Source organism: Mobula birostris, chromosome 22, assembly GCF_030028105.1.
Source record: "Mobula birostris isolate sMobBir1 chromosome 22, sMobBir1.hap1, whole genome shotgun sequence".
NCBI classification, from domain to species: Eukaryota; Metazoa; Chordata; class Chondrichthyes; order Myliobatiformes; family Myliobatidae; genus Mobula; species Mobula birostris.
Window position 1 is genome coordinate 26528980 of NC_092391.1, and position 18540 is coordinate 26547519.

The window sequence follows — 18540 nt, forward strand, 5'->3', positions numbered from 1 at the left end:
TGTAATCTGGCTTTTTTTATGGCAGTTTTGGAGCAGTGGCTTCTTCCTTGCTGAGCGGCCTTTCAGGTTATGTCGATATAGGACTCGTTTTACTGTGGATATAAATACTTGTCTACCTGTTTCCTCCAGCATCTTCACAAGGTCCTTCGCTGTTGTTCTGGGACTGATATGTACTTTTCGCGCCAAAGTACGTTCATCTCTAGGAGACAGAATGCATCTCCTTCCTGAGCGGTATGATGGCTGCGTGGTCCCATGGTGCTTATACTTGCGTACTATTGTTTGTACAGATGCACGTGGTACCTTCAGGTGTTTGGAAATTGCTCCCAAGGATGAACCAGACTTGACATCATTTTCTGACCTCAAGCTAATAGAAAATTTGTGGGCAGAACTGAAAAAGTATGTGCGAGCAAGGAGGCTTACAAACCTGACTCAGTTATACCAGTTCTGTCTGGAGGAATGGAACAAAATTCCAGCAACTTACTGTGAGAAGCTTGTGGAAGGCTACCCAAAACGTTTGACCCAAATTAAACAATTTAAAGGCAATGCTACCAGATACTAACACAGTGTATGTAAACTTCTGACCCACTGGCAAAGTGATGAAAGAAATAAAAGCTGAAATAAATCATTTTCTCTACTATTATTCTGACATTTCACAGTCTTAAAATAGTGATCCTAACTGACCTAAGACAAGAAACGTTTTCTAGGATTAAATGTCAGGAATTGTGAAAAACTGAGTTTAAATGTATTTGGCTAAGGTGTATATAAACTTCTGACTTCAGCTGTATCTATAGCCTTAGAAGTCTCCTTAACCCTATCTGCCAAGCACATTCATGGCCCTTTTTGGACTCCTAATTTAAGTTCTTTCCTGTTTCCTTCACATTCCTCAAAAGCCTGATCTGATTTCAACTCCCTAATTTCTACATTCTGACCTACTGGTTTGGTTCCCACACTAGTTTACACTCTCCTGAGTAGCACTAACAAGCGTCTCCGACAAGGGTACTGGTGGCGATCTAGATTAGGTACAATGCGCTTCTTGAACTGGTCCTAACTGCCTTGGAAGAAACCCCAATGATCTAAGTATCTGAAGCCACACATTCACCTATAGATCGAGGCTTGCTATTTCAGACCACAGTAGCACGTGGAGGAATCCTGAGGTTACCACCTAAAGTCCTACATTTTAACTTTCTACTTAAATCCCTCTATTATTTGCACATTTCTCTTCCCATCTATTATTTATGCATTGTTTTTCCTGTTTTGTGGATGTCTGTGAAGAGTAGGAATTTCAGGTTGTATACTGCAAACACTTTCGGATGTTAAATTGAACCACTGAGCCAATACTGACCAAGACTTCTGGCTGCTCACCTTCCCCTTTCAGAATGTCGTACCCACTCAACCCTGGCAACAGGGAAGCAGCACACCATCTCAAAACCTTGCTCGCAGCCACAAAGATGCCCATCAGTGCCCCTGACTGAAGTACCCCATCGCTAACACTTATCTAGACTTTGCCCTTCCCTGCTGTACACCAACCAGTCACAGCGCTGCTGATTTAGCTTTTCTGGTTGCTTAGTGACTGAAAACGTATGGTGCTATGGATTGATCAAACATGGTCTTTTCGAACACTGGGAACAATCTGGTTTACAATAGACACAGCAGTGAGGATTCCTGCTCCTGTTCACCACTTAGTATAACAATGTCAGAATTGTGATCAAATTCAACTGTAACATCCCCTGCTGGCCAGACCTCTTATTTATATTCACCAATTGGGCCCAAGGTTTAGCACGTTGATGAGGTATCAGGGGAAGAATTGGAATGCTGCTAGGCACGAAGTGGGGAAAGATGTCTTTGAGCTGATATGTGGAAAACAGGATGTGCAATTTAATTGAGGCAGCAATCTCACCACTTTGTACAGCTAAATAATGCACATCTGGCAGAGACAGCTTAAACCAGAACCACAACACCATGACTAAGATGTCAGAGACTGGATATCATGTCACAGGTACAGGTGTCCAGATACAGGTTATGCAATCGGCAATCGCCTCTGATCTGGGCCGACAATTACGTGCCAGGTGGCACGTAATTAATTAGCTTGTTTATTTCGGCTTTTTTCTTAAAGATGTGCTGGGTGCGTCCCAGCTACTGCTGGACCCCTTGCGTGCTTTGTGGATCGGAATCGGTTCGCTGCCTGGAGAGTGGGGGCCACTGCACCACCTCAAGCTGCGACGACTCAGTCTAACACACCATCATCAGTGTGCTCCGCGCTGTCCCAATTACGGTAAGTGATACTACCTATACATACATTATTTCTACTTTATATAGGCTGTGTATTTTTACATGTTATTTGGTATGACTTGGCAGCTTCAAGCTTAAAGGTTACTGGAGAGCGCTTGTGCCGTGTTTTTGCCGACCACGCTTGCGTGAGATTTTCGCTACAGAGAACAGTTCAGGCAATGACTGTGGAAAAGTATTTCTACTTTATATAGGCTGTGTATTATTCATATCATTCCTGCTTTTACTATATGTTACTGTTATTTTAGGTTTTGTGTGTTATTTGGCATGATTTGGTAGGTTATTTTTGGGTCTGTGAATGCTCACAAAATTTTCCCATATAAATAAATGGTAATTGCTTCTTCGATTTACGACATTTTGGCTTACGAACCGTTTCATAGGAACACTCTAGCTTCGGATGGCGGGGGAAACCTGTACTATGAGGTGCAAACGGAATTTGGAATTCAGCCCACTCATCTGGATGGGTGTAATCCCAACTGCACAAGTTGCTTGTCAAGAATACTTCATCAACATTGCCCAGAACCAATGACCTCTACCACTTAGAACACAGTAGGTACATGGCTCCCCGCCCCTCCCCAAGTCACACACCACCTGAATTGGGAACATCATTCCTTCGTCATCACCTATGGAAATCCTGAAGCTTGCTATGTGGGTACTTTCACCAGGAATGTGGCAACTCAAGAAGGCTACACATGAAGGAGACTAGTGTTGAAATTGCAGGGGCCCTGGCAGATATATTTAAAATGTCAGTGTCTACGGGTGAGGTGCCAGAGGATTGGAGAGCAGCTCATGTTGTTCCGGGTTTAAAAAAGGATCGAAAAGTAATCCGGGAAGTTATAGGCCGGTAAGTTTGACGTCGGTAGTGGGTAAGTTATTGGAGGGAGTACTAAGAGACAGAACCTACAAGCATTTGGATAGACAGGGACTTATTAGGGAGAGTCAACATGGCTTTGTGCGTGGTAGGTCATGTCTGACCAATCTATTGGGAGTTTTTCGAGGAGGTTACCAGGAAAGTGGATGAAGGGAAGTCAGTGGATGTTGTCTACATGGACTTCAGTAAGGCCTTTGACAAGGTCCCGCATGGGAGGTTAGTTAGGAAAACGCAGTCGCTAGGTACACATGGAGAGGTGGTAAATTGGATTAGACATTGGCTCAATGGAAGAAGCCAAAGAGTGGTAGTAGAGAATTGCTTCTCAGACTGGAGGCCAGTGACTAGTGGTGTGCCACAGGGATCAGTGCTGGGTCCATTGTTATTTGTCATCTATATCAGTAATCTGGATGATAATGTGGTAAATTGGATCAGCAAATTTGCTGATGATACAAAGACTGGAGGTGAAGTGGACAGTGAGGAAGGTTTTCAGAGCCTGCAGAGGGATTTGGACCAGCTGGAAAAATGGGCTGAAAAATGGCAGATGGAGTTTAATACAGACAAGTGTGAGGTATTGCACCTTGGAAGGACAAACCAAGGTAAATGGTAAGGCACTGAGGAGTGCAGTAGAACAGAGGGATCTGGGAATACAGATACAAAATTCCCTAAAAGTGGCGTCACAGGTAGATAGGGTCGTAAAGAGAGCTTTTGGTACATTGGCCTTTATTAATCAAAGTATTGAGTATAAGAGCTGTTATGATGAGGTTGTATAAGGGCATTGGTGAGGCCGAATCTGGAGTATTGTGTTCAGTTTTGGTCACCAAATTACAGGAAGGATATAAATAAGGTTGAAAGAGTGCAGAGAAGGTTTACAAGGATGTTGCCAGGACTTGAGAAACTCAGTTACAGAGGAAGGTTGAATAGGTTAGGACTTTATTCCCTGGAGCGTAGAAGAATGAGGGGAGATTTGATAGAGGTATATAAAATTATGATGGGTATAGATAGAGTGAATGCAAGCAGGCTTTTTCCACTGAGGCAAGGGGAGAAAAAAACCAGAGGACATGGGTTAAGGGTGAGGGGGGAAAAGTTTAAAGGCAACATTAGGGGGGGCTTCTTCACACAGAGAGTGGTGGGAGTGTGGAATGAGCTGCCAGACGAGGTGGTAAATGCAGGTTCTTTTTTAACATTTAAGAATAAATTGGACAGATACATGGATGGGAGGTGGATGGAGGGGTATGGTCCGTGTGCAGGTCAGTGGGACTAGGCAGAAAATGGTTCGGCACAGCCAAGAAGGGCCAAAAGGCCTGTTTCTGTGCTGTAGCTTTTCTATGGTTTCTATGGTTTCTATCAACTTCTCAAAAACAATAAAGGATGGGTGCTAAATGCTGGCCTTGAACAAAGTTATTAATCTAAAAGGGTTTTCTTTACAATATTCTATCAAAAATCAATTTGAAGTTAGAAAATTACTAAAACTGTAAAAAAAACATTTTAAGAGAAAATGAGCCTGTGTCTGCCCTTGGCATGAGTAACTTAACCATTCGCTCTTTCCCTGGCCCTGAGGCTCTTTACCCTCAGAGAATTAATGTCTGCTTTCACCACCAGACACTACATGAATTGTTTTCATTCTGGTCATCCCTTGCTCTTTTACCAATTACTTTAAATCTGTCTTCTGGTTCTTGATAGTACTGACACAAGAACAACTTCAGCCCATACTGCTAATGACATTGAACAACTTCATTAACGTCAGATTACACAAACTGAGTAGGAAGCTCTTGGGTGTCAGGAAAGGATTTGGATTCTGCAAGCAGATCTGCACTGCTGATATACTCACTCTTTGTATATGGGATGAAGTTTCCAACTCTCATTTTTTGCACTAGTTCTGTAAGCATCTGGTCTTCTTCCTTTGTCCATTCTTTCTTCTTCAGGTCTTTGTTATACTCTTGGTATTTTTGAAGGCACATGTAAGCAGTACGGTTTGTCTAAACATAAAGTAGAAAAAAAAAGAAAATGAAGTTTAAACATGCTAAACCTTATAAAATCACTTTTTAAATAGTCAATGGATTTATTTTCAACACACACCTATCCACTGGCCTAAGTGACTTTACGTAGATGACATAAGGTTCTGTTCAATTCCAATCTGGAACACATTGCCGGTACAGTACTGATCGATGGAGGCACTTTCAAACAACCGAAAATATATCTTCCCCTTCACTTTCTATATCAAAAATCAGGAAATATTCACAGCTAGAAACTCTAATACAGGTTGACCTTCTATAATCCGGCACCATTGGGACCTGAGGAGTGCTGGATTTGTGAAAATGCCGAATTACAGAAGGATCACACTAAGCAATAGCTAACCACCTCATCATACCTTTAAAATATCAAAGGATTCAAAGGTTCATTGAATGTCGGAGAAATGTATACAATATGTATCTTGAAATGCTTTTTCTTTGCAACCATCTACGAAAATGGAGTGCCCCAAAGAATGAACGACAGTTAAATGTTAGAACTTCTAAGCTCCCCCCACCGCTCCCCTCCCTCCCGCGTATAAGCGGCAGCGAGCAATAATCCCCCCTCCCCACCGGCAAAAAATAAAGTGCACCCACTGCCAGCACTCAAGCGTGAGCTAAACGATAGCAAAGACACAGACTTGCAGTTACCCCAAAGACTACATTGCACTCGCAGTTACTGAGGGAATCCTTGTTAGTTTCTTTTCCTCCGCTTAGTAATGTGCTTAAATTCAGCGGGTCACGTCTGATCTGAGGTTGTAGGCAGAAGAGAACAGAGCGCCGGCCGGGCAATGCCGGAGGGCAGTGTGCAACTGCTGGCAGGCAGACGAGAAGGCAGACCGACCCAGCGCACGCCAGCTCCCCCGCCGCTGGCGGGTGAGATGGGCAGCCGCGCCTCATGCATAAATGCAGAAAAAGCAGGAATCGCCTGTCTATGCTTACAAGAGCACGCCAACACGTGAACAGATCTAGCGCAACCAAAACAATGCGCAGCAGATTGGTACAGTGGCTCGGAAAATTTGAAATCAGTGCAGATTATCGAAGGAACCGGACTACAGGTAGTCGGATTAGTGAATGTCAACCTGCATCAAAAACACAACTTCAACATTATGAGAAATTGTTCAAAGTAAATGGATATCCCAGATTTCTCATTGCAGGATTTGCTGTGTGTAAAATAGCTGTTTACATATAATGCTACAACACTTCAAAAATAATCTCTTGTACTTTAAGTACTACTTGGATCTTTTGAAATATCGTGAGAAGGCATTATGGAAGTACGATTTTTTCCCCTTTATGACACAGCTTCATGAGATCGTTAGTCACAATTAACATTTCATAGTCACATATGAACAAGCAAAGCAGAGCCAAAACACTCATGGATCTGTCAGTCATTTCCATTAGACAGAATGGGTGCCTCAATTAGAATCTTATCTTGGGATAATATGACCGAATATTATTAAGGAATTGACAGTGTTATTTCTGTGTTAGAGCCAAATGCATGAAAGGTTACAAGACTATGGAAGGTGGATAGAAGCAAGATCTAACTGGCCTTGGACTGAATGAGATAAAACAACAGGTTTGAAGGGCTGAATGCCTCACTTCTGCACTAGTATATATTCTTGCCAGTTGCTGATTAGACCTACTAGAGATACATAAAATTCAGTTTTAAGGGAATGTTGCTATTGAATTGCTCAGTAAGCTTACAAGCAGAGAAAAGCCAGTTTGCCTTGATTGGAACTCAACAGTGCACTGTGCAATATCAGTACCTTCAGCTCACTGGCAATCCACTCCCAGTCCACACAGCCACATCCCTCTGCGATTTCAATTAGCTGTTGCGTCTCTTCACCGCTCCACTGTTCTTTGTTGATGCTTGGGTGTTCAGAGTTCTGCCAGACGTTCTTAATATCTTCTGCCTTGCGACTTCCATCAAACTACAAACATAAAACAGATTTAATAGTCCAGCACAGTTTTAAGCCTTTATAAGGCTTGTAAACTTCTCCCACTTGGGGTATTGGAGACAACACTTCCGTTTGTTGTCTAGAAGCTGCCTGAATTAGTTTACCACACCATCAGAGCAACCATGGCCAAAGAAAACAGTCAGGACTTCACTTATCCTGATCACCATTAGGTACAGCTGGCTGGATCAGAATGTGGAGCAAGTAATCAACGTCCAAAATGAAAGAATACAAAAAAAATTGCTGAATGGCATTTGACCAAAAGGTAACAAGGAGGAAGGGGGGGGGGGGGGAAGAAGGCTTTGAAAATGTATTCAAACAAACACTGATCAATAGATATCTAAGGAGATAGACAGATGCAGAGAGTAGAATGGGCAGAAGGTAAAAGGATGAATGGGGCGGGCGGGGGCGGGGGTGGGGAGAGAGGGGAACCAAACTGATTAACCTTAAATACACAGTACCTCCAACGTTGACATACTTACATCAATGTTGGAAATCTTTATCCAATCGTGGTCATCAAACCTATTTCCCAACAACTGCCGTTGCGTCATCTGGCTATAAGAAAGTTAAGGAGTAACACTCTTTTATAAACCATGGCTAGAGTTGCTAATACTCACTCTCAGCCAGAAGTAAACATTATAATCAAACATCACAACTGCAATATCAAATGTTGAAAATTAATGCCTTTCATTTAGAAAACTTTAGAACAAAGACAGAACAAAACGGCAACTCGTTAGTTCACTCCATAGATATCAGAAGACAATCTAGAACAGTAAACCCAATGAAATAAAGATTATAAGCACTTTAATTTCAGCAGAGCATCTACTGTTTCAGAAACATATACCAGTGGTAGGATACAGGAAAAGTTTGTGGCAAACAGGATATTTTCCCTGCTTGATGGTTTCCTACAAGTTTAAAGCATCCCCAAGAATACTTTGATCTTTATACCAGCATGTAACCATAAACCCCAGCAGTAGTACTTTAAAAAAATGCTATACCCGCATTCACCTCAAGGTTTTGATTAATTTGCTCCTCATAATGCCCATGTAAATATGATTAGATTCTCAAGCCAGTTCCTCAACCATTACAACATATCTCTCTCTGCCATTTGATCAACCTTGCTCTACATTCCTCAATATCTTCATACTCCAAACCAAAAACAAAGTTCTCAAACCCCAGGCCTGTAAAATATTGCACCATTTCTCGCCATGCAAAAATTGCAACATTTGTCCTAGAGTGCAAACTAAGGCCACGATAGCTTGGCTTGCTCCTTGTAGCGCCCCCTGCTGAGGAATTTAAGTGTGGCATAGGTGCTCAGTATGAAGGGGACACAGTTATAACAATTAAAATAAAGATGATCATCTGTTTTAAAAATGCATTTAAAATGTCCTTAAAATAAGTTCAACACACAATCAAGGTGTTCAGGATGAGACGTGGAAACATGCAGTAACTTAGCACTCCAATAGACAGGCTGAGGGCTGTAGTAGCTCAGGCCAGTATTACCGACCCCACAACACTAGTAGAAAACAGAGTTCTCTCGGGAGTTCTGGATAAAATTGCACCCAGAACCAACAACGTTAGCTATCCATCAAAAGGAGTGCTGCTGAGGACAAGAAACAAGCTTTCTTTACTTGTTTCAGTGTGGAGTCAACTTTGTAAACGGTGATAATCTAAAGAGTACAAGTCTGGAATTAAAAACGGAAAACACGAGGAAAGTTCAGGAAATTAACGAACAGAAGAAAATGTAGCCAACAACTTGGCCACACCTTCTTCAGATGATGTCAACAGACCTATGGCTTATTGCAGCTAGAGAATAAATGTTTATGTGCATATCATTCACTTTCGCTCACAAGCACACAAGTATTATGACAATGAATCAGAAAAGAATTCTTCTTCATGAGCAATGTCCTGCTAAAAAGACAGTTACAATGCACATCAGTTGACGTGAAGATGAATAATGCTCAATTAGATACTCTTCTAAAAATGCCTGTTGGGAGGAAGGTTATCTCACTTGATTTCTTCCATTTCTCGCTCAGTTTCAGCAATCTGCTTCATCAAGACATTTGTCTGGTTTTCACTGCAGGATAGATCCAGCTTTTTGTTCAGGTTCTCAAGCCTACAAACACAAGGTAAAATTAGAAAGTTCTTAGTTTACGTCTTGACTTGTGCAGAGGCAAGCAACAAGGGCACGCAGTTCAGATCTCCATTGCTCCAAGGTGAAGAAGGGAAAAATAAAGCAATGTTTCAGGTCTTAACTAATCAGTGACCCACTAAAAAGGAATCTGGCTCAAAACAGTGATATGCCCTACACTGAAATGTTCCATTGATCTACTGAACCTGGATAAAGATTTGGGATGTCGCCAAGACCATAACCCAAAATAATCAGCATTTAGTAGTGTTTGTGTGGAGAGGAGACATTAAACAAGGTTAAAAAGTGCTATGCCCTGAAACATATGAAAATGATGAGAATGAAACAACCTGCTGACTCGTGTACAAGATACCAAGAATACCGTTGACATACCTTTCCATCAATGTTACTTCAAGCTAGAGTAAAATATCTAGGCTAAAAAAAAATAGGGGAAATCTGGAATATTTCTCTGTCCCATGTTTACTGAGAAAAACACTGCAGATTATTACAGAGGTTATTAAATATTAATTGATCACTCACCTTTCATTTGATAGCTGACTTGTAGAAACCGGCTAATCTGTGCTGCTCTAAACTAAACAGACTCGTCTCTTTACAACTAAGTTACCAAGGTTCTTTAAGGTGAGAGACTCTCTTTTAAACTGTGTCCATTGCTACTCTCAGTTTAATCAAAATATCTGAAGGACAGCCACATTAGTCAAGGCAGCAAACTTTAAAATCATTTTAAAAAGGGAGAAAGAGTTAAGGAGGAAATTCCAAACATTAAGGTCCAGATGACCCTTGACAAAATTGTCATAGCGGAATAATGAAAATTAGGCCTGCACAAGTGGCCTAAATCAAAAGAATGTAAAGATGCTACGGTTAACAAAGCTGTAAGGGGGTTGAGGTGCAGTTATAGAAGGACCATGAAGGGGAATCAAAAACATGGAAAATGATTTGCAGAATAATGAGGAGACGATGATGGTTCAGAAACCAGTGCAAGCTAATGTCCAGGAAGATAAATAGAGATTATGGTTTGACATGGAGTTGGCCATGGGAGATAGCTCACAGAAGACTGAACTGGAACTGATCATTGAAGGACAAATTGGATTTCAAGTTTCACCCATACATTAGCTAACAGATCAAGGCTGGGCCAATGACATATTAGAAAACGACTTTTACCTCAAGAGTTTAGGCTGCAGTAGTCGCTGGATCGAATCATTTGCAACTGCGATTGTTAGTTTGTCCTTCTCTCTCTGCTTCCCTGTGAAAGGACAGAGGTCAGAAGATGAGTGTCTTTTGTAACTTATGACCACATCCTATGAACCACAGAAATGCCGGGAGCTCCATCAGCAACGCCCATCCGCAGCACTCACTGGGAGGCATTAGGCAATAATTAAAATGGATATCCCACTCATTGGCAGTCCTTTCCAAACAGGTGCTAAGCCCCGGCCCAGCACCAGCCCGCATGTAGTTCAGCTGAGGCTTGAGCACAGTGCAACCCCACCAGTCCACTCTGTTGCATTAAGCAGAACCCTATTAGCACTCACTAAGAACTGAATGCTGACCCAGCCAGTAACATCACAACCTGAGAATAAATTTAACACCATTTTGTTTGTTTGATTATACATTAAAACCTACCATCATTTTACACAGATTATATGGACTGCCACATTTAGCAGTGGAACAAGTGAACAAGCAGAAGGAAGTAAATATCTGGCCGGGTAATTAAACTCAAACTCCAGCACAAACCTGGCATTTTATAGTAACAAAATAAGGGAGAATACCACTGGGGAGTTTCTTGGCTGAAGCTAAACAGCAGCTCAGGAGAAAGCAAATAACAAATCGCCTAAAAAGTGCCATTAATGTTTAATACCTCAATTAGTATGCCATTCCCACAATTTGCAGGGAGTATTTTAATATAAATATACAAAACAGAAAACTTGCCGAAACAGTATACAAATTGAATTTGGAGACAATAGGTCACGGGATCACAACATTGCTAAAGGAGGCAAATTCAGGAGCAGAGGAAAAGCTCGGATTTGAAGTTCCACACTTTATTGACACCAAAGGTTTAACAATGAAAATTGATCATGGAACAGGCCAGTGTTCAAGAAGTTAAGAATACTTACAGCTAGTTATAAGAAATTCCTCAAAAGATTTTATGCCTTGCCTAGCCTTCTCCTTTGTGTCGTGGTTTGCTGGAGGACCCTGGTCACAAGTACAGAGACAGAACAGACATTTAATTATAAAGAGTTTTAACCATATATTGTAACTGGTACTGTCAAGCACCAAAGCTTTTTCAAATGATACAAGTATAAGCAACACTAAATATAGTTCATTGCTTGCAGCTCCAACAGCAGTTCATCAATAAACAAGCAGGGTGAACCAAATGGCAGACAGCTGCGTAGCATGACACCAGAGTTGCATGCAGGCCAAGCCAGATAAATGGCTGCAGGATCCCTTCTCTTGAAGAACACCCAGTAAACCAATCGGGATTTGAGGAGAAACTGAGTCATCTTCCTCTAGATGGGGGAAAACACCTAGACCTGCTGCTGTTCAATAAGCAAATAAACACCAGAAACAATTTTTAATTATTCAAAAATACTCACCAGACCAGTCACTTTATCCCTGAAGTATGGTTTCAAGAAGTGCCCCAGGAACATGGAGGACTGACCCTTTTCTGTTTTTGACTTCTCAACATCTTGTCCTGCCAGGTCACACATAATTTCAGCCTGTAGGAGATTAAAGAGGATTGCTTGTTCACTGACAGAGGAAGGATATAGACTGGGTACATTCCCACATGCTCCAAAGGAGGTTTACTTAAGTATTTGAGGATCTACTGCAGACGTATCAGAACTTTGCAAGGACGAAATTACTGATGACAAGTTCCATCGATGAGATAATATTCCCCACACACACAAGATTAAAAGGCAGAGCTAAAGCATTTGAAACATCAGATTTTGTTTACCAGGTTAGTCCAAAAGGGCCCATAATCTAAGAAGTGATTGTGGGTAGTGCATTAACCCACATTAAGCTACTGGTTTACTCTATTCTTTCGACTTGAGCACAAAAAATCTAGCTGAAACTCCAGAAACACAGACTGAAAGATACCTCAAAAGACTTATTAACATTCATCTCCCAGCCTTCATCTAAAAAACACTGACAAAATGTAAACTACTGTTAACAAGCTTGCTGTGCAGAAATTAGCTACAACAGTGGTGCATGTCAAAAGTACCTCCTTGACCACAAAGTGCTGTAATACATCCGACATTGATCTGATTAAAACATACTACATTCATGTGGGGTTCAAAAGGATAGATGTATTCTTCATGTTTGAAGAATATGGCTTGGGCATCTAGAGCAGTGGTCCCCAACCACCGGGCTGTGAGGAAACGATACGAGTCAGCTGCACTTTTCCTCATTCCCTGTCACGCACTGTTGAACTTGAACATAGGGTTGCCAACTGTCCCGTATTAGCCGGGACATCCCATATATTGGGCTAAACTGGTTTGTCCCATACGGGACCGCCCTTGTCTCGTATTTCCCCCGCTAAGGTAGAGCGTTCCTATGAAACCTTTCGTGCCGAAATGGCGTGAAGCGAAGCAATTAACATTAATTTATATGGGAAAAATTTTTTGAGCGTTCCCAGACCCAAAAAATAACCTAACAAATCATACCAAATAGCATAAAAACAAAAATAAATAACACTAACATATAGTAAAAGCAGGAATAATATGATAAATACACAGCCTATATAAAGTAGAAATAATGTATGTATAGTTGGGAAGATGATGGCAAAACCGATTTTTTGGGGGAAAAATCGGTACGTACGCGCATGCGCACACAGGTGCCCGTGCAAGGCTTCATGGTCATGGTAGTCTTTCCTGGGGTAAAGTGTCTCGGGATTTGACTGCTACTTTTGTCCCTTATTTGGGAGTGAGAAAGTTGGCAACCCTAACTGTAAAAGACATGCTGAGGTGAGTTTAACCCTACTTGAACACCACCACCACCCCCCCCCACCCCCCCACCGGTCGGCCAGTCCGCAAGAATATTGTCAATATTAAACTGGACTGTGGTGCAAAAAAGGTTGGGGACCCTGATCTAGAACCAGGAATCTTCATGTGGGACAGAAGAAAAAAAAAAATCACCCAGCAGATACGAGAAATATGAGTCTTTCTTATATTACAGTTAGGCTGAATCAGGAACATCATGCAGCACTTAAGTACAAGGACTAATGGACTCCTGGAAAACATCCACCAGAAAGCTGTTGATGGAGGGTGGTTTCAACTGAAAATTTGAAAATCAAGATGAACAGACTTCCTTCAGGTATGGAGGCTCACTAATCAAAGACAACTAGATAAGAATAGAAGCGAGAAGGGCCATTCCCTCTTTTGTGTTCACTGGGCTGTTCAGGAAGTTCACTGCTAACCTACCCTTGCACGACTTTCCTGTATTAACCCCAGATTACTCAATATTCTTGGTAACTAAAGTTAAATGGTTCCTGTTCGGAACCCAGACAGTTTGCAAGAACACAGCTGCAAAATGTGTTCCCGGGTGACAGGAAATCCAGCAGGACAGCCATCCCCCTTAAGTGCAGCCTGCCACCAAGATGTTCAACTGTATAAGTAGCCTGTATTCAAGTCAGCTGCTCATAACCTGAGGAGCTGTACGCTCAGCAAATTAATCTGTACAGACCTTTTCCATAGTGATTTCTGAAGATTCACTGTCCCCTGGATGAAGGGTTTCTGTCATCAGTCCCAAATTGCTGACTCCTGGTTCTAGATACCCATCGGCTCAACCCCAACAAGCCGCACTAGAACTTCAGTTGTTTAAATAAGATTGCTGTTCATCCTAAATTCAGGACAGTACATATCCAGAACACTTAACATCGCCTCCTGCTACAAACCTCCCATCCAAGTGTAGTCTATTTGGACTCCACATAATTAGAGCAAGATGTCACCAAATTAAACTCTTGCAATAGACAAAAGTATGTCTTCCTGAACCATGTTAATTATCAGTAATTCATGTGCAAAAATATACAAATCCCTCTCAACACCAACACCCTTCAGTATCTCACCGTTGAAAAAAAGCTGTCTTTATTATTTTTCTACCAAAGTGCTACCAATCTGCTATGTCTTTACCTATTCACTTATCCCACTTTTATCCCCCAAAATGTCTCTTCCTGCCCCTCACAGCCCACACTGCCAGGTGCTTTGCATCGTCAACAAACCTGGACACATTACATTTACTTCTGGAGACGGTCACTGACCATGCAGCATCTGCTTGTCTCCCAACCCAAAAAAACAGTCCCAATGTCCTAAATCAACTAGCTTATCATTATCTTGTCTCTTATTTACAACAAAAAAAAGCATCTGTCAAACATGATTTCCCTTCTGTTCATGCCGCCCAATTTTATTATTTTCTAAATACACTACTGCTCCCTTAATAATAGATTCCAGCATTTCCCTCCCATTAATGTCAGGTTGAGTGGAGTTACAATCCAGTTCAACCACGATCGAAATGGATTGTGTAACAGGCTCATGGGAATTAATCTACTTCAGGCTTTTATCATTAACCCCCTGGGTTCCTACTTTGTCAATGGGAACTAATTAGCAGAGTAATAAGGGGTGATAGAACATAAGTAGTACCCAGAACAGGGATTTTGAGATTGACATTTATAATAGCTGCAACATGATACTGATGAAATTGTTTCCAATGCCTGCTACATTCGAATGAACCTCAATGAAAGGTCCAGAAAGAACACCTCATCTCCTGTCCGTTCACATGCAGTCCTTGGGACTGAGTATTTAGTTCAATTTCAGATAACTGCATACTGCATTCAGAATACTGGAAACACTCAGCATGTTGGGCAGCATCTGCAGAAAGCTGAAACGTAATTCTATTCCCTTTTCCTAACATGCTGTTGACCAGCTGAATACTTCCTGCATTTGCTGTTAATAGTTTTCCTGCATCTACCTTTCTTTTTAAAAAAAAAAAGTTCAGATAACTAGTCTTTTCTGGCTAATTCTAAAACAAGGTCATCTATCTCTGTCAGTTTTCCCCCTATATCAAGAGTTTCCAACTTCTTCTGCCATGGACCAATACCATTAAGCAAGGGATCTGTGGAGCCCAGGTTGGGAACTCCTGCTCTCTATGCTACCTGAGCTGTTGAGTAGTTACAGCATTCTCTTGTTTCAGATTTCTAGCAACTGCTGTTTTCCGCATCACGGTTCTGGCAAGTTTCTTTGTCCATTCACTTTCATGCAGTCCATTCATCTTCTATTTACTCCAGACACATCAGTTTTGATTAAAAAGCATTTGCTTCCTTCTCTTAGACAGCATCCAGTCAATCTTGTCCATTCCCTGTTTTTTCAACCATTCCCTCTTTCTGCAGCTTGTACCATATTTAAGAAATTACGTATTTTCATGAGGGCAGTGTGGAAAGGGCTCACAGGGTTGACTCCCAGGATGAACTGCTGACATATGAAGAAGGGTTAATGTTGGTACATTGACCTGAAAGTTCTCTCTCCATACAGCTGAATATCTATAGTTTTTTTTCCATTTTTATTTTGAAATTCCTCAGAAACCACAAGCATACAGTTGATGAAACACCATACTTAACGCTGGGTCTGAGCTGAGTGAGGTGACCTGCACATTGTCTCAAATATAAGAGGCCATACTTACCCTCGGCCAACAGGCTCTATAATGAGTCAACCTATAGCCAGGGAAGTGATCTTGCAATCTTTGACTTGCAAATCTTGTAATCCTTATTTTTTTTTTAAGGCAACTTATTTTTATCTTTTACTTCTCTTCTAATACTTGCATATCTGTGCACTTGTAATGCTACTGTGACACAAATTTCCTTTGGGATCAATAAAGCATCTATCTATACCCTGGAATAGGAAGTGAGGGTAAAGAATTATCAATGTCCCAGTAGCCGCTAACTGTAAACACTCCAGCAAAAACAAAAGCATAAACCAGGTTAGGATTGCAAACGTGTTATGTTTAAACTTATATTCAGGCAGATTTAATATAGGCTAACACATGGTGACCATGAAATATAGAACTTCAATCATTGCCTACAGTCCTCCCACTTCCCTCTTAAAGCACTGAGAGAGTAGCAGAAGAACAAGAAGAGGAGGTGATTTAGATGACAAAACCCTGCAACCCTAGAACAGTCTTTTAGAGCCGAATCCTCCATTGTACCAGAATAGCTAGGCAGTCACCTACACATCCAATGGGAAGAAGTTGGCGCAGTGCAGAAAATCTTCCATTTTACAGTACAGCACAATGCCCAACTTTCTCAATCCACCTCAGCCCCAAAGAGTCACCTGTTGTTCCTTGTTGTGCTTGAGCAGCAACTCCAAGTCCTGCAGCTTCTCCACAATCACCTCCTGGTACACCAAGTTCATCTGCAGGCAGGTTTCGGGGTCTTCAGGAAGGTCATCTCCCTCATCATCCGAAATACTGTCAGGGACCTGAGGTGAAGCTTCCCTGAGAGAGGCCTCCACCTGAATACAACAACAGTTACTTCTTCCACCACCATCTCTCATCATCTGCATACCCCAGAACAACAGTGGCATATCTGTAGATCTAGCCGATAGGAACAATAGATAGCTTAATAAATACATTTGAAAAAGGGAGATTGGCATTAGGATAGGAGGTATCCATAGCTTAGTTGGCACCATTTCCTCCCAGTAGAATATTGTGGCTATTTTCCTCATAATAGGCTTATGATTGTAGTTTAGCTGACCAGGCCAACATTTTTTGCATATCTACAAGTATTCATGAACAGGGTGTCAGATACATTATTGAATTTCTAACCATACAATAAGGGTGTTCTCATGTTGCATGTGAGTAGTTACAGTATTTGGAGCTTTTGACATGTGAGGGATGGAAAAATAGCTCCAGGTCAGGATGTAGGTCACTTGGCACATGTAACATGCACTTTGCTACCCTTGTTTGGTCAACAGAAGCTAAAGCTTGACAGATGCTGTTGAGGAACCTATAGGAAGATGTCGGAATGAACTTTGTAGATAAGAAGTCACAGGCATGGATCTTGGAGAGGAATGAATAGAGGTGTAGGGTGAGGATTGGATACTATATCCCAGAATAGTCAAACTCCCATCAAACTCCTAGCTTGTCCATTGCAGATAGTGGAATGAATTATTTAGAAGACAAAAACACGTAGTTTTGGATTGTGTATGCAAGGAACATTATAGTTGCTTTGGAGGCGATGTAGTGAAGGCCTACTAGGTTGATTCCTGAAACGTTTCACATCTGAACGGAGATTCAGCAGACTGGGTCAGTGCTCATTAGAGTTTGGAAGAATAAGACTGATTATTAAAACATAGAAAATTGACGGGGATTGACATAGTGGAAGTTAAGATAACTTTATCCTGAGTGGGGTTGTCCAGAACTAGGGCATATAGTTTCAGAACAAGGGATCATAAAGATGGAGTGGGGGATTGTGCCCTTTGGAATTTTTTAACCCAGGAAACTATGAAGATGTCATTGAATACAGTCAAGGAGGAGACAAAGGTATATAAAATTTGAAAGGAGTGAAGATGCACATCGAGAAGACAGGAAAGTGACTCTGAGGTCAAGATTGGATCAGCCATAACCTTACTGAATGACAGAGCAGGCTCAACGGTCCAACTGATCTACATCAGTGTAGGTAGGCTGAATAAAGCGAAGATGATGGACGGAACATCGTGACTGATAAGAGTATTAATGAAGAGTGACTCGGTGACTAGTGTGCATGCGCCGGTCGTGCATGCAGCCTGGTACAGCCGTTCCGATCTATTCTTTTACTTTCTTCTTCTTACTTTTTAATTTACGTTATTTTTTTGTATTTTTTTCTCACGGTAACACGTCGAAGCTGCACCCTCTCTAATATGCCGGTAGAGAGAGTTTTATTTGGGTTTTCTTTAGCGCTGGAAATGGTTACATCCTGACACGCGGGACAGAAGCAAGGTCACATTGTGTATTCCACGGACCAGCAAATTCTGGTCGGCTTAGCGAACAGAGCGGCAGACACCCCTGCTGAAATCCGGAGGAAAACACACAGAGGGGGATCACAAAGCCGAGGAAAGAGGACCGGGTCGAGACAACAGAGACTTTTAGAGAAGAGGGGTTCGGTGGGTAATACCGTTCCGCCTGACTGGAAGTGCACTGAGAGCGGTAAGCGGCGTGAAGGAGTGGGGTGCTTACTGATCTGGCTAACAATGGATGGTGCAATCCTGGGTATATTACGATCGAGGAACGTGTTTGTAGACTGGATATTGAACTTTT

General features: G+C 41.7%; 1 protein-coding gene across 5 annotated transcripts in view; it reads right to left on the reverse strand.

The window, feature by feature from the left end:
- The window catches only part of snapc4 (small nuclear RNA activating complex, polypeptide 4), a 59788-nt gene that overhangs the window by 39272 nt on the left and 1976 nt on the right, over positions 1–18540 (reverse strand). For 4 of the 5 annotated variants that reach the window (XR_011882836.1, XM_072240417.1, XM_072240416.1 and 1 more), the window contains exons 3-10: positions 16578–16757; positions 11856–11978; positions 11376–11454; positions 10426–10507; positions 9130–9234; positions 7601–7673; positions 6930–7094; positions 4986–5133 (exon numbers count right to left, since the gene is read on the reverse strand). Coding sequence is in view for 4 of the 5 variants with exons in the window: in XM_072240417.1 (XP_072096518.1) it covers positions 4986–5133; positions 6930–7094; positions 7601–7673; positions 9130–9234; positions 10426–10507; positions 11376–11454; positions 11856–11978; positions 16578–16757 (955 nt within the window). In the remaining variant the exon portion in view is untranslated. Of the gene's footprint in view, positions 1–4985; positions 5134–6929; positions 7095–7600; positions 7674–9091; positions 9235–10425; positions 10508–11375; positions 11455–11855; positions 11979–16577; positions 16758–18540 lie in introns of those variants that run through there. The other variant, XM_072240418.1, reaches the window with a different exon arrangement.